Genomic DNA, 13,264 nt, shown 5'->3' with positions numbered 1-13,264 from the left:
TTCCTCATTCAAGAACCTCTACGGCAAGGCTGCGGCTCGCGTACGCCGCTACGTTAATGTGGCGCTCTCGGCGCCATCGATGTGTGCAGCATTTGTAAACGCCCGCCGCTCTACCGCCACTTTCGAGAGTTGGGGGAAAGCTCGCCGCCTGTCAATGGAGCGCGGGCGGTTTGGGGTGGCTGAGTTCGATATATCCATTATATTGTAACGATGTTGAAGGACTCGGGGTATAATAAAACGTATTTATTAAAGGGCGAACCTGTGCCCACAACTCAAAGGGACTATGGTCGTAGCACGTTACAGCAGAACGGCAAGATGTCTTCTTCTTCTACTTCTTCAAGAAGAGTCCCAAGCGCGTGGCACACATCAGCAGGGGCCAGCTGGGTTCTCGTGCTATCATCATCGTCTCTGCGCAACACTAGACGGCACCCATGTATGTCTCTGTGCGCGTGGTGATGGGCGCGTTGTTTGAATGCAGGCACTATGTCGTGGCAATATGTCAAACTTTGTTCGAAATAAAAAATAAATAATACATGCAATTTCCCGCGTGATATAGGAACCGTTCGATACAGGCAATAATTTGATATATCCATGTTCGATATATTGAGGTTTGACTGTATGTGCGCCACAACTGCAATGCGACACATGCAGTTGTGGCGCCACATGGATGTGCGCCACAACTGCAATGCCTCTGCCTTTCTTCAGTGAACGGCCAGAATGATGCTGCGATCAGAACTTTTTCCCACCGCCGGGCATAGCGAGGCGCACAAGCACGTTGGGGATGAGTCACGACACCTTCGCAAGGGCGATACCCTTTCAAAATGGCCGCAGACACTGCCAGTGAATTTTTCTGGCCAATCGGGAAGCGCCATTTTGGTCACGTGTGTCAAGCAACCAATGAAATCATGTGCTGCGCGGGATTTTAACTTCCCTTTTTTTGCTTTTGCGAGGGGCACATAGTTGTCTACTGAAAAAGAAAAAAGAAAGCTAGAAATGCGACCTTTCCAACAAGACCAAAATGGCGCTGGTGGAGTGCGTAGTCGCGTGCTGTCAGCGGTCGAAGTACAGCTAGTTTACATTTCAATTAGAGGCCCGCTTGCGCGAAGTTGCTCTGTTTACGAGTTATAACTTGAGAAATAAGTGGAATTTTGAAGTCAAACTTGGCTGAGGCCGATTTTCAAGTGCTGCGTCTCCCCTTAAAGGGCCCCTAAATCGCCCAGCGGCCGAAATTTAGTTGAGGTGAGGAAGTTGTGCTCGAGTTTCCTATGAACGTGTTGCCGAAAAAATTTTTCGAAAACGGTGACGTAATAGCGGAGTTACAAGCATTTGATGATCGAAACGCAATGATCGCTTCTTTCGCTTTTTCCTACACTACCCTCTTTCAAAACCGCTTGGCCCCTTTTCCCTGAGTCAGCTGAGGGCCTGTCTGCATGTCGCGTGGCATACGTCACTGCTGACACGCTGTTCGAGGCAGCGTCTACTTCCGGTTGCTGCGATACGCCACTCCGACGACCTAGCTCGCTGTCAACTGTGTTGTGTGTGTCATCTGGGTGCACTGATCGTTGACTAACCGCTGTTGCTGTCGTGCCGGCCCGTGCCCCTACAAATCATGCCGGTATGGACCCTATGTTGCGTTACGGGCCGCAGATGTCGATTCGCGAGCGGCAACACGACCAACAGCTGTTTGCAGAGTGACCGGAAGTCGTCTGTTGTCGTTCGGCCGATCGCAACCATCGAAAGTGGCAACGTCATCAAGTTTCACTGGTGATGTCACACATGTCAGTGGCGGGAATGGGGGGACCGGAAAAAGAAGCTATTGTTTTTTCGAAATTGTGGCGCACCCGCTACCTGTAGCGCTGCGGTGTGTGGCATCATTGATCACGATGGCATTCTGCACGCGATGTGCTTGTTTACTTGAAATGTTTGGGAAAATATCAGAGGGGGTTTAGGGGACCTTTAAGTACAAGAAGCCATACACTCGAACCTCGATATAACAAAATATCGGCTATAACGAAGTAAATGAGAAATATAGTCTTGCAGTAGATATAGTATTAGAAGTAAAGATTTATGACGAATTTTTAGATACAATGAACTTATTTTTCTGTAAGATGCAACTTTGTTTTACAGTCGAGCCCGCTTATAACGAACCTGAGCGTGACGCGGCATCCGTTCGCTGTATCCCGAAGTTCGTAATAAATTAAACACAGCTTTAAAAAAATTTTGCGAGTGAAAACACAAACGTTTTATGCCCCAAAAGGTCCGCGATGCACATGTTCCGAATAGCAGAAGCGGTAAGGGTGTTCTCGAGTTCATTTAAAACGGCAGGGTGCTCGTTCTTCAAGGCCCGTGGCATAAGCTGCATGAGGCACCGACTCCAAGAGTTTCGTCGTTCTCGCAATCTAATTCCTCCAAATCGCTCTCGTCACGTACTTCATTCACAATACCCTAATCCGTGCACGGTTCTGCTGTGTCGGCATCATCATCACCCGTAATAAAACCATCGCAACAGATGTCCCACCCGCTCTCCCAGGTCGGAGTCGACGACATGCTGCCACAAATCGCCGCCGCGGTGGACCTGTTCGGAAGCTTCAGGCTCGGCATCGGGCCCGATGTCGACGAAGTCGGCTTCGCAAAAACAGTTTCGCGCGCATATAGCCCTCACCGCCGCCCTCAAAATATTCACCATCTCCACAGTTGAATACCGGGACGCCCGAAGCGGCAAGTTGGCTGCCAGGTGGTCAACAGCTATGAGCAAGCGCTCCACAACGTGGCACCTAACGTGCCCATTATGCTCAAGCCGAGCGGTCATACTTTAAACATTTTGTTGAGCGGCAGGAAAAAAAAAGCATGCAAGTCTTCACGTCGGCCATCATGACCACACACCCACACCAAGAGTGAGCAAGACGCGCACACACGACACACATGCCAGAACGCGTGGAACAGCTCTGGGCCCGTTTCCAAAGAGAAACGGAAACTAATTCGAGCCAGCATGGCAGGCATCGTGGAGCGGTGCAGATGGGCGAAGGGGCTGTGATCAAGAGAGGAGAGCAGACTTGCGAGAGAAGGGCAAGGAATTGTGATAAAGAGAGGGGAGGATGCAGCGGGAGGACGACCTTGAAAACCAAAACACACTGGAAGGAGGCAGGTTGGGTAGCTTGCTTGAAAGGTTCGTGAAACTCCCATGTAGAAAAACTTGGAGAGAGTGCATGGCCGCCTGAATCGGTGCACGCGGCGGCGTTCGAAGAATCTGTGCCCGTGGTAAAAAAATCTTTTTGTTGTGCCGGCGGGGTTGCATGGCCTCATGAACTTCAGTATTTCAAGATTCCTTTCGCGCAAATTAACAGCCGTTTAACAGCCATGCTGAGTTGAGTGCGAAGTTAGCGAGAACAAGTCCTAAACACGAAACGAATCGCAAATGATCAGAGTCGGTGGGTAGCGTACACGCGTGCACTAGACGCATACAGTCGGTGGCCGATGATGCTGGCAAATGGTCTGGTCACTCCAGGCCGGCGACGCCAACAACAGTATCAGCGATCAAAAATGGGGTAGATGACTGACTGGTTTTCGAAAAATCGGTGGCAGTGTAAAAACACGTGCCTCGTCTGGCGATACAGAATGCTCAGAGTAGAGGGGGGACAAAGGACGGAGGGGTGCGTAACAAATGTGGTCGGAGAGAGCGGCAACTAGAGGGGCGCGGAAGCAGGGTTGGCGTTTAACAATAAGAATGTATGGGCACTTCGCCGATGCCTGATCGGTGGTCGAAATTGGTTTCCCGAAAAATCGGCAGACCGCTGACTCCGTTCGCTGTAACCGATCAGCGGCGCTCGGAGACATTCGTTGTAAGTGCAATTTTGTGCCATTGAACCAATGTATATTTTCACGGTCCCGCGGATATTATTCATTTTAAACAAAAGTTCGTTTTAAGTGGGGCCGTTATATGTGGGCTCGACTGTAATGTGGTATGAGTGTATTTGCAACTGCCGTTGTGCCTTTTCCTGATCCCATTGTAGGTGTTGGTGAAGTTTCATAGTCAGGCGTGCAACCTCCTGGTAGTGTGAAGTTTGTGCTTATCTGGCTGTATATTTGCTCAGGCACTACCAATTGATGGGTGAAGGTTCGCCAACTGTTTATTTGTGTTGGCTTTAGTTAATGGTGATTTCGTGGTCCTGTTGTAGGTGTTGGAGCAGTTTCGTCGTCAGGAGTGCAACCTGCTGGTGGCCACCTCGGTGGTAGAGGAAGGCATGGACGTTCCCAAGTGCAGCCTGGTGGTGCGCTTCGACTTTCCTGACGACTTCCGTTCGTACGTGCAGTCTAAGGGGCGCGCCCGTGCGCAGCGCTCCCTCTACGTCATGATGACCAGCCGCGATGACTACAACAAGGCCGCTGCTAACCTGCGCAATTACCTCTCCATAGAGGCGGTCAGTGTGTGTCTTCGACTTTGTAAGGAATCTGGAGTTGTTGTTTTATTTAATGACCTGTGAAAGTCTTGTCGAATTATGTTGATATCGACCACGTGACCTGCTTTCTGTTGTAGATCAGAAATCATCTGGCAGACACGCTCATTTTAGAAACAAGACATGCCCGCATGCTTGTCCATGTCCGGTTATAACTAGTCGGTTACTATGTAACAGTAAATGTAAGGTTTGCCCATAGCTGCTGCTGTCCTGTGCTTAAAAAATTCGCTTGCGCCCCATCCAATTACTTGCGGTCATTTTCGCAACGGGAATCATCTTTCACGCATTTCACGGAGCCGATTTTTTCATACAAATGCGTTTTGGTGTTGCTGTCTTTTGGTCTAAAACTCGAACTTTCCTGGGAAATTTTGTAAAAATTCCGACAAGCTTGGGCAAGCATGATATATTAGGCAGAGACAACAAAGTTCAAACCTCGATATAATGAACCCAAGTATAACAAATACCGCTTATAAGGAAGTTAATGAAAAATGGTCTTGCAATAGTGTTTGGACTATACCTTTATAACGAATTTCTGTATGTAACAGACCTATTTTCGCGTAAGATGCAATTTCGTTATAATGAGGTCTGAGTGTAATTGTTAGTGTGTGTAGCGTTAAGCACGAGCAGTTTATCTGATAAAGCACTTAGTGTGACAACAGAAAGCTCCTAGCGATACTCTCTCATGCAGATTAATGGCAGGCATGTTGCAGTTCTGAGGGCAGCACTCATATTTATCGTTTAAGTGTAATGGAACATAGATTTCATTGTTCCTTTCCATGCACAGATATTGATGACCAAGTGCCACGAGAGGAAGGCGCCACTCACTTCTGAGGTGGTGCTGAGCTTTGCCATTGACGAGCTGTTGCCCCCGTACATGCCGGTGCGTGAGGACGGTGCACCTCGCATCACACTCAGCTCGGCCATCAGCCTCGTCAACAGGTCAGTCAGTCCGCAGTGCAGCCTATTTGTCGTGGATAAAAATTGGAGGTTGAGTTTTATCACAGTCTCGCATTGAAATACAAGTGGTCCGAGAAAAAGAAGCAACCAATGCACATAATTAAAAAGTTCTTTTTGCACTTGGAATAACGAAGTTAGAAGTTTATCAACTGTAAACAGTAACAGTGTTTCTTCACTTCCCCATCCATTCTTTCTTTTTCTTAAAAAAGAAACTTTTAAAAGAGCGTCCACCTCAGTGGATCAGTAGCTAGCATGCTCGGCTGTTGACCCAAAGGTCGCGGATTTCGTCCCCGTCACGGTGGTGACATTGCAATGGAGGCTAAGCCATAGAAGCCTTGTGCTGTGCGATGTCTGTGCATGTTAAAGAACACACCAGATGGTAAAAATTTTTATAGCCCTCTACTACAGTGTCTCTCATAATCGTATCGTGGTTTTGAGACGTAAAATCCTGCATATTATTGATAATTCAAAAAAGCACAACTAAATGATTTTATTTTAGCATTGAGTTTGCGACTGCTGACTCTGATTGCAACAATGCGGATCTGGCTGTTGAACTGGATAAAATGTGTGCTGGTCTTTCGGTGAAAACAGACCAAGGCGTATAGGCACCAATAAACTGCTGGTTGTTCTGTCTTTGGTAACGTCGCATTAATAGCCTAAGGTGCGGTACCCGTGAGACTGCAGCTGCACCCCTGATATGTTAACAGATACCTCAATGTTCAAAGATAAGGTTGCCTATAGGGGCTTTGTGCTGAAGGAAAGTATGCCGATTGTGTTCAAGGCACTAAATTTTGACCCATTTTATATATTGTGCATTGTCAGCACTCCCAGAGTTCTGGAGTGCTCCAGACCTCCGAATATCCCCAGCTGAATGTAGTTAGAAATTGAATTTGTTACACTGAAATAGCAACCCTTGTCACCCTAAGCTTTAAAAAGGCTTGTCCCTTTGTCCCTGTCTTTTTCACGTCCGTGTTTTCTACCGGTAGTATGCTTAGATTATGTATCACCAATTGGCCCAATCGTCCGCTTTGATTAGCTTTAAAGTTGCCCTACAGCACTTTTTTTATCGTAGTCTGAAAACCCTGCCAATTTGTATTCAAGGTCACCGAGAACATGTGAGCCAAACATAGTTTGAGGTCTGGAATTGACAATTCTGAAAGTAGGCTTAAAATCATTCCCCTTCTCTTTGACAAGTGATGCCATACACTGAAATGACCCTGCCATAAATTCAAAGTCTATGGCTATTGGCTGATTTGAGCATTGTGAATTGCATAGTTGCCATGGTTGCTGCAGAATGCCTCTACGTGCCCGCAATCGCCCTAATAGTGCCGTATTCGAAGAAAAAAAGTGCCTAAGGTCGTGTCTCACACTGATGAAGGTGCACGTCTTCTTACCTACGTCGTTATTTCCCTCCATGTGTAGCTTTCAGCTCGCTGGCTGGTACGAAAGGATAGACAAAGCATAGAAACCATAGCTGCAATTGTCCTGCAACTCTGCTTGTACTTGATGAATCATAAATGTTTTTGCAGAAATTGATTCGTGAGGTCATAAGTGAAGCTGTTATTTTAATGAAGTGGCTCAATGATTACCCGGAAAAGTATTGGCCTTTTTAATTCATTAACTGACACTAACGAACCGGTGTGTTCTCTGTCGCATGCTAAAGATGTTGCGCCGAAGCAGGAAGCTGCTGGGGTTTGTCCTAATTCTACTGGTTGTGCCATCTGTCAGATCCTTTTAGCAGCACATATTTTTGCCCCTCACTGATACGCTTATTGAAGACTGTGACGGAAGTGCTGCTCCACTTGCTCCAAACTGCATCAAAAGAGAATTGCTGCCCCATGCTGCTCCAAACAGTAATTTCTTTAGTAACTGCTTCAAAAGTGCTTTGAAATAATTGAGAGAATGAGAATGACGAACTTTCACTGTTTGACCAACTTATAAGTTTTAAAACTGAAAAGAGTCTGTGTACTCTCATCTTAGTGTGCTACTAGTGTGAACTACGATTGGCTCTGATCTCAATTGTGCAAAAAAAAAGAGAAAAAAAAACTGGCATATCAAGTGTATCGTTCATTTGGCTGCTTTTTTTCTCAGCCAGACATGCAGGCTAGTGTGGTGAAATGTGAAAATGAGCTGGATTGCTTTTATCTCATACCGATTAACTACTGCTGATTTTGCAACAGTTATATGAGACTGTGGTTACTTCAAAAATGTGGCGCTCAGCTTTTCTGGCTTGATTTGATTTCTGCCACAAACACTAATATTTTAAATCGTAGCGCATTTCAGCACACATTTTTGACAACATGCTGTTGTTTGCTACATGAAATTTATATCGATTCTTGTCTGTTAAATATATTTCATAAGAAATATTTATATTTATGAGATGTTTCGACAATGCTCTCAACTCTAATAAAAGTATGCGAAATTTAATATCTGCTCCTTAAGCACCAATAGCTGCTTTAAACTAACATTTTTTTTCTGCTCTAAATCAGTACTTTTTCTGCTCCAAAAAGTAAAAAGGGACTTCCATCACTTTGAAGAGTACGAAGCAATAGTGTACACCCTAGTTTGCTGGGCTGCGGGGTCGCTGCACGCACGCTACTTTCTCGGGCTGAGCAAACATGTTGTGCACATGTCGTTATGGGCACAAGGGGTGTTCTGTGCTGCAAATTTGCAGGTTATTTTTTTTGTGTGTGTGTTATGTTGACGTGTCTGCTCCAGTTTATCAAGTTAAGGGATTCCCATCGTTGCCTCTGCAGCTGACCGAAAATTGACTAAATCAGTGCTTGCTCGCCGCAGTCTAGCTTGTCGTTATCACCAGTAAACGAGGCTGTTGTTACCCCTTTCTGTCCCTATTTGTCTTCTGGGCTTTGCAACATGCCGTTTCTCTGCGTTTCATGCATCCCTGACATTCCCGAAACCAAGCCGACATGAAGGGCATGTCAGGGCCAGAAACACCCGATATTGAAAGAGTTGAGAGAGCCTTGGGTACTGTTTTGGAAACGGAAGCCTGTTTCGCCCTTTCTCTCGCAGGTACTGCATGATCCTTCCGTCGGACATATTCACGCACCTGAAGCCCACCTATAAGATGAGCACCGTGACAGTGGAGGACAAGGAGATGTACGTCTGCACCATCTACCTGCCCATGACTAGTCCGCTCAAGGAGGCCATCAGGGTATGTCTCGGAGGGCGGGGGGGGGGGGGGGCAGAAGCGTGCACCATTTAGAGCAGCCATACGACTCGCCGTGATAGCTCGGCGACTGTGCCATTGCAGTGCTGAGCACGAGTGCGAAGGCTCGTTTCCCAGGCACGGCTGCAGCATGTTGTGTGGTCTAATCATAACTTCATGTGCCAAAGCCATTGTAGGATTATTAGGTGCTCCGTAAAGGAGAGCTCTGGAAGTTTGCCCAGGCTAGAAATGAACTGAATAGATGATTAAATACTTTTAGAGTAATTTTCAAAGTGTCAAAAAGCACCTCCTTTTTTCAAAGTAATCTTGAAATGATGTCTGCATTCTGAAATTTGCATTATTAGCGGTAAATACCCAAATAGGCAGAGTATTGGGTTTAAGTGAGCAATATTATTCACTCGCAGGGAACTCTTCAGAGTGTGTGAATCAACATTCTATAACTAGTGAACTCTGCTTCCTCGGGCAAGTTAGTTTGTTGCACTATCGTAAGCTTGCATGTTTTTTGCTTCTACTTTGTTTTTGGCGATGAAATTTATTGTACTATCTTGCTAATATTCTGTTGCTTTGGTTGAGACTGTTTGTGTGCTTAGAGAAAAATATTTGAATTTACGAATAGCAGCTACAGTATAGACCGCTTGTAACATAAGTCACAGGAGTTGGGAATATCCGCACTATGGGAGACCAGCACTGGATTGGTGGCGCGCCGGAAAGTCCCCTGTGGAAAGTCGCGAACAACTTAGCCGCTGATGCCCAGACGACCGGCTGCAGTGCACTGCGAAAAGAGCACGTGCACGTGCCACTGTTATGCTGCCATGCAACGAACTGCTCGAAAAGTCATTGCACGAGTAATACTGCACCATGGTTTAGGAAAAAAAAAAGTAACGTCTCCAAAGACTACTCTCACATGAAGAGCGCTGGAAAACGGAGAGAATCTTTTCAAAGCGGACTGCGTCTATGCATGTGGCATCGAAGGGACAGTGCTGTGCGGTGATGGTGACTTCCTCGTCATCATTTTCTGGTTGCGTGATGGGTTTTGTGTTAAGCTAGTGCAGGCTGACATTTGCCCATTGATATGTCCGTGCTGCGACGATATTACACTGCCCACTTCTGTAGTAAAAGAAAAAAAAAAAGAGGTAGTTGCGTCAAGTTTTTTCTTTCTGCCGTTGCATGTATGCCCTGTCCGCGGCATGTATGCACGTTGACGTTGATCGAGCAAAGCACTAAGGCAACATAGCACGTGTTGTCCCGCTGCTATGCTTGAGGGCGCGGGATATAATTCCGACCACGACAACCGCGCTTCAGTGGGGGCGAAATACAAAGAACACCAGTGAACCAAGATATATGTGCACATTTAAGAACCCCAAGGTGTCACAATCAATCCAGTACCCACACTACAGCATGCCTCGAGATCATTATATTGTTTGGCGCATGAAAACTTAGCAATTATCAATGTTGGACAGATACCTTTATTTAAGGAAACAGAAGCAAGTGGAAGAAGTAAAGCTCTGCTTTAGGCGAACTAAACCACGAGTAAAAATCGAAGGCATCCACCTCCAACACCTCCAACAAATCCACCTCCAACAGAATTATACCTTGCTAGATTTGTCTAGCAAGGTATAATTCCCGGTGTTACTTAGCCACAACAGACACTGAAAAAGAAGCTTACCGCATCGGCAGACTCCAGAAAAGAGCTGAGCTACGACTAGTTTGCTGCTTTATTTGTAACAAGAACCCTGTCTTCAGCATAAATTTATGGTAAACAGAGGCATCTCAGCATTAAGTATTCATTGCGAGCATATATTGTATGACAGTTCAGCGGCTTAGGCGAATGTGGCCCCACACAAATCTTGTGGACAAGGCACCTTTCCGCTTATGTAGCCGTTCGCAAATAATGTAGACTACCTACTTGTCATACCATTCACTTCATCTGGGGGCATTAGATGGAGTTTGGTGGTGGTGGTCAGATAACAAAATTTTTGCATATGCCGTACGCTGCATAGTACACTCGTTTAACTTCCAGCAAAGCGCCGTTCAAATTGGGCCATTTCGCACTGGTTTCCTCTGGTGGCTGTCTTCACGATCAAATAAATCTAGGTAGTAGACACGCGCAATTCGATTTAGAAACCATCCCGACAGCACTAGCTAGGAGAGCGACAGCAGAAAACACTTTGCTCGCCTGACTGCTTGAATGCAACGCCGCCTCCTTTCTTATAGATATGATTAAGAAGGAAAAACAAACAGGGTTATGTCCTTCCTCGTTTCTACATGTTGTGGCAGCTGAATGTGAGAAGTACCGCCAGCGCCTTTTGGTTTTGTTTCGGCGATGCGTGCCCGCACCACCTCTACCAGCCGCCACTCTCGTCTGCAGGAGCGGCTGAGAATTGCTTGCTTTGACTGCCAGGACGGTACTGCCTGCATCGTGGAAACTGGAGTGCTGGTTCTATATAAGGAGCACCGCGCTATAATCGAAACAACTTTTTTCAAGGGCCGCAGTTGCGCAAGACGTATTGAGCGTGCAGCGTTGCGTATCTGAGAACCGAAGCATGTGATGTGTGGGGCTTACAACAATATAAATTTTCAAATGTAAAAAAAATGTAACAACTAAAGGCCCACATTGCCAACAAAGCGATAGGGGGAGGGGGTCTAACAAAAAGCACCTTAGCGGAAATTCGCTGACTGCTGCTCGGACCACCTTGATTTTTTGCATTACGCCAAAGCTGTGCTGAATCACAGGGGATATTTCACACGCTGAAAAACACCGATCGCGTGTGATACGAAGTTTGCGTTAGCTGCTGGGAAATCAAAGACGACAAGAGCCCGCCAAGATTATTCAACATCGCGCTCTGGCAGTAAAGCCGAAAGCCTGCATTGTAAAGCCATAAAGCTTCTAGATTTACGGATGAGGTAGCAAACGTGATATGCGCAGCAAGCTCAATAATGGCGGTTTACCCGACAGGAAACTCAAAGTGCAGTTCATGAGGACGGGATCGCACATGCCATGTTGAGCCACACACGGCTGGCGACAAGCTGGAGTGGTAGCTGCGCTGGCGCCGGTGCAAAGGCTATCCGTCGTCTAGGCAACTACCCTCCTCACTCGGCAAAACTGCATAGCCTGCAGCAGTCTTTTTTTCCCCTCTCTTCCTTTTCTCCACATCCCCTCTTCCTCCGTAACAACCTTGAAGCTCGCTCTCTGGAGATGCACCCAGCACTGCTTTTGTCAGAAAAGATTTTCCGGCAACCGCATTATAACCGGTCTTTCATTTTGGAGGACTGCGCAATAAGTCGTGGGCGTGGGGGGGCTCTATGGGAGAATAAATGGGAGACGAAAAAGATCACATTGTAACCAGTCCTGAACTATAAGCACTTGCGTTATAAGTGGTCTGCACTGTTTTCAGTTGTAGTACCAAATCAAACTGCTGGGAGTTGGATTCCATCTTTTAAATATAAAAATATTTTCACGTCAGCTGTCTATTATACTGGATTTGCACTGTGACTACTTGGTAGACTGTTCTAGTTAAGCATCCGGTGTAGCACTGGGCACGCAGGCTGTCAGCAGCTTGAAATGCTGGCCTGCATCTGCTGAGCTGTGCGGATAGGAATATTTTGGGTGCGAATCAAATTTAATATCTTCAATTAGTTGTCAAATATTTGTTTAATATTTTTCGAAAGGAAAACTACGGATAAATAGTTGCAGAAGATCCCAAAGCACACACTTCTGAGATAGAAACATGTGTTTCTTTGGGCTAGGTTTGCGAAGTGCTGTAGGCATGTTGGTCCCTAGTTGTTTTATCAAGGACAAGGCAATGCAGACACTGAATTGTATTTATTTACATGATTTGGTGCAACCAATGTGTTTTTGACAACACTTTACACGGGAAAGGAAAAGACCCTTTCTTTCCTCCACCTCTGCCCTCTTCAACTTCTGCTGACACCCAACTGATTTGGCAGGCAAGGAAGGGCACATTCACTTCGAACTTGGAGTTGCTGGTCTGCCCTGCACACATTAGTGCATAAAAAAATCAGAAATTTCGGATGCTGGAAATTTTTGTTCGATTTTTTTTTCAGAAACCTTTTGGTCGGAATTTGCATTAATTAAAGCCCCCACCTATGGGCAAAATAGGTCTGAACCAGCGCTTTCGTGGGTCGATCCGTTTACGGTTGTCGCAAAGCCTTAAAGGCAGCTTTTTCGCAACACCCAAAGTGTAATGCGATGAAGCGTAATAAATATATGAAAAGGCCACAGTAACGGCACAGTGCATCTCCTTGTGGGCATCTGCGTTTTCTCGAGTTAATTTGCTACCATAGCAGTCTAAAAGACATCTTTGCTGCAATGCGGTAGTGTGGTGAGCTGAAGTATTAAAAAAAATCTGAAGGGCCATTGTCTATTGGATGCTGGCTATATTTGTCTTCTGGCAGTTCGAATAGTCAAAATGCCAGTGTGAATAGAATGGAATAGCATATCCGCACACCCCTACTGTCTAGTTAATGGCACTTATTTAACCAACCTTTTATTGTGGGCAGCACAGAAATATGCTGGTGTTCACAGGTCCAATGCGATGTACAATGGTCTTGGTGCTCAGCTGTCATCAATTCAACTTGAGCTGCGACATTGCTGCGGAGGTGGAGTGCTAGAGGACTGTGTGTTGTGCGATGACTGTGTACGTCA

The 13,264-nt window shown here is 46.2% G+C and overlaps 1 protein-coding gene across 2 annotated transcripts in view; it reads left to right on the top strand.

Moving 5' to 3' along the window:
• LOC119167238 (endoribonuclease Dicer) overlaps window positions 1-13,264 on the top strand; it is a 104,413-nt gene that overhangs the window by 27,595 nt on the left and 63,554 nt on the right. For both annotated transcript variants that reach the window (XM_075866882.1, XM_037418686.2), the window contains exons 8-10: window positions 4,176-4,418; window positions 5,239-5,393; window positions 8,442-8,583. In XM_075866882.1, the coding sequence (XP_075722997.1) occupies window positions 4,176-4,418; window positions 5,239-5,393; window positions 8,442-8,583 (540 nt within the window). The remainder of the gene's footprint in view (window positions 1-4,175; window positions 4,419-5,238; window positions 5,394-8,441; window positions 8,584-13,264) is intronic.

This window comes from Rhipicephalus microplus, chromosome 6 (genome assembly GCF_043290135.1).
Source record: "Rhipicephalus microplus isolate Deutch F79 chromosome 6, USDA_Rmic, whole genome shotgun sequence".
Lineage (NCBI taxonomy): Eukaryota > Metazoa > Arthropoda > Arachnida > Ixodida > Ixodidae > Rhipicephalus > Rhipicephalus microplus.
The sequence above is the reverse complement of the archived record's forward strand: the minus strand, read 5'-3'. Positions and strand labels throughout refer to the sequence as shown.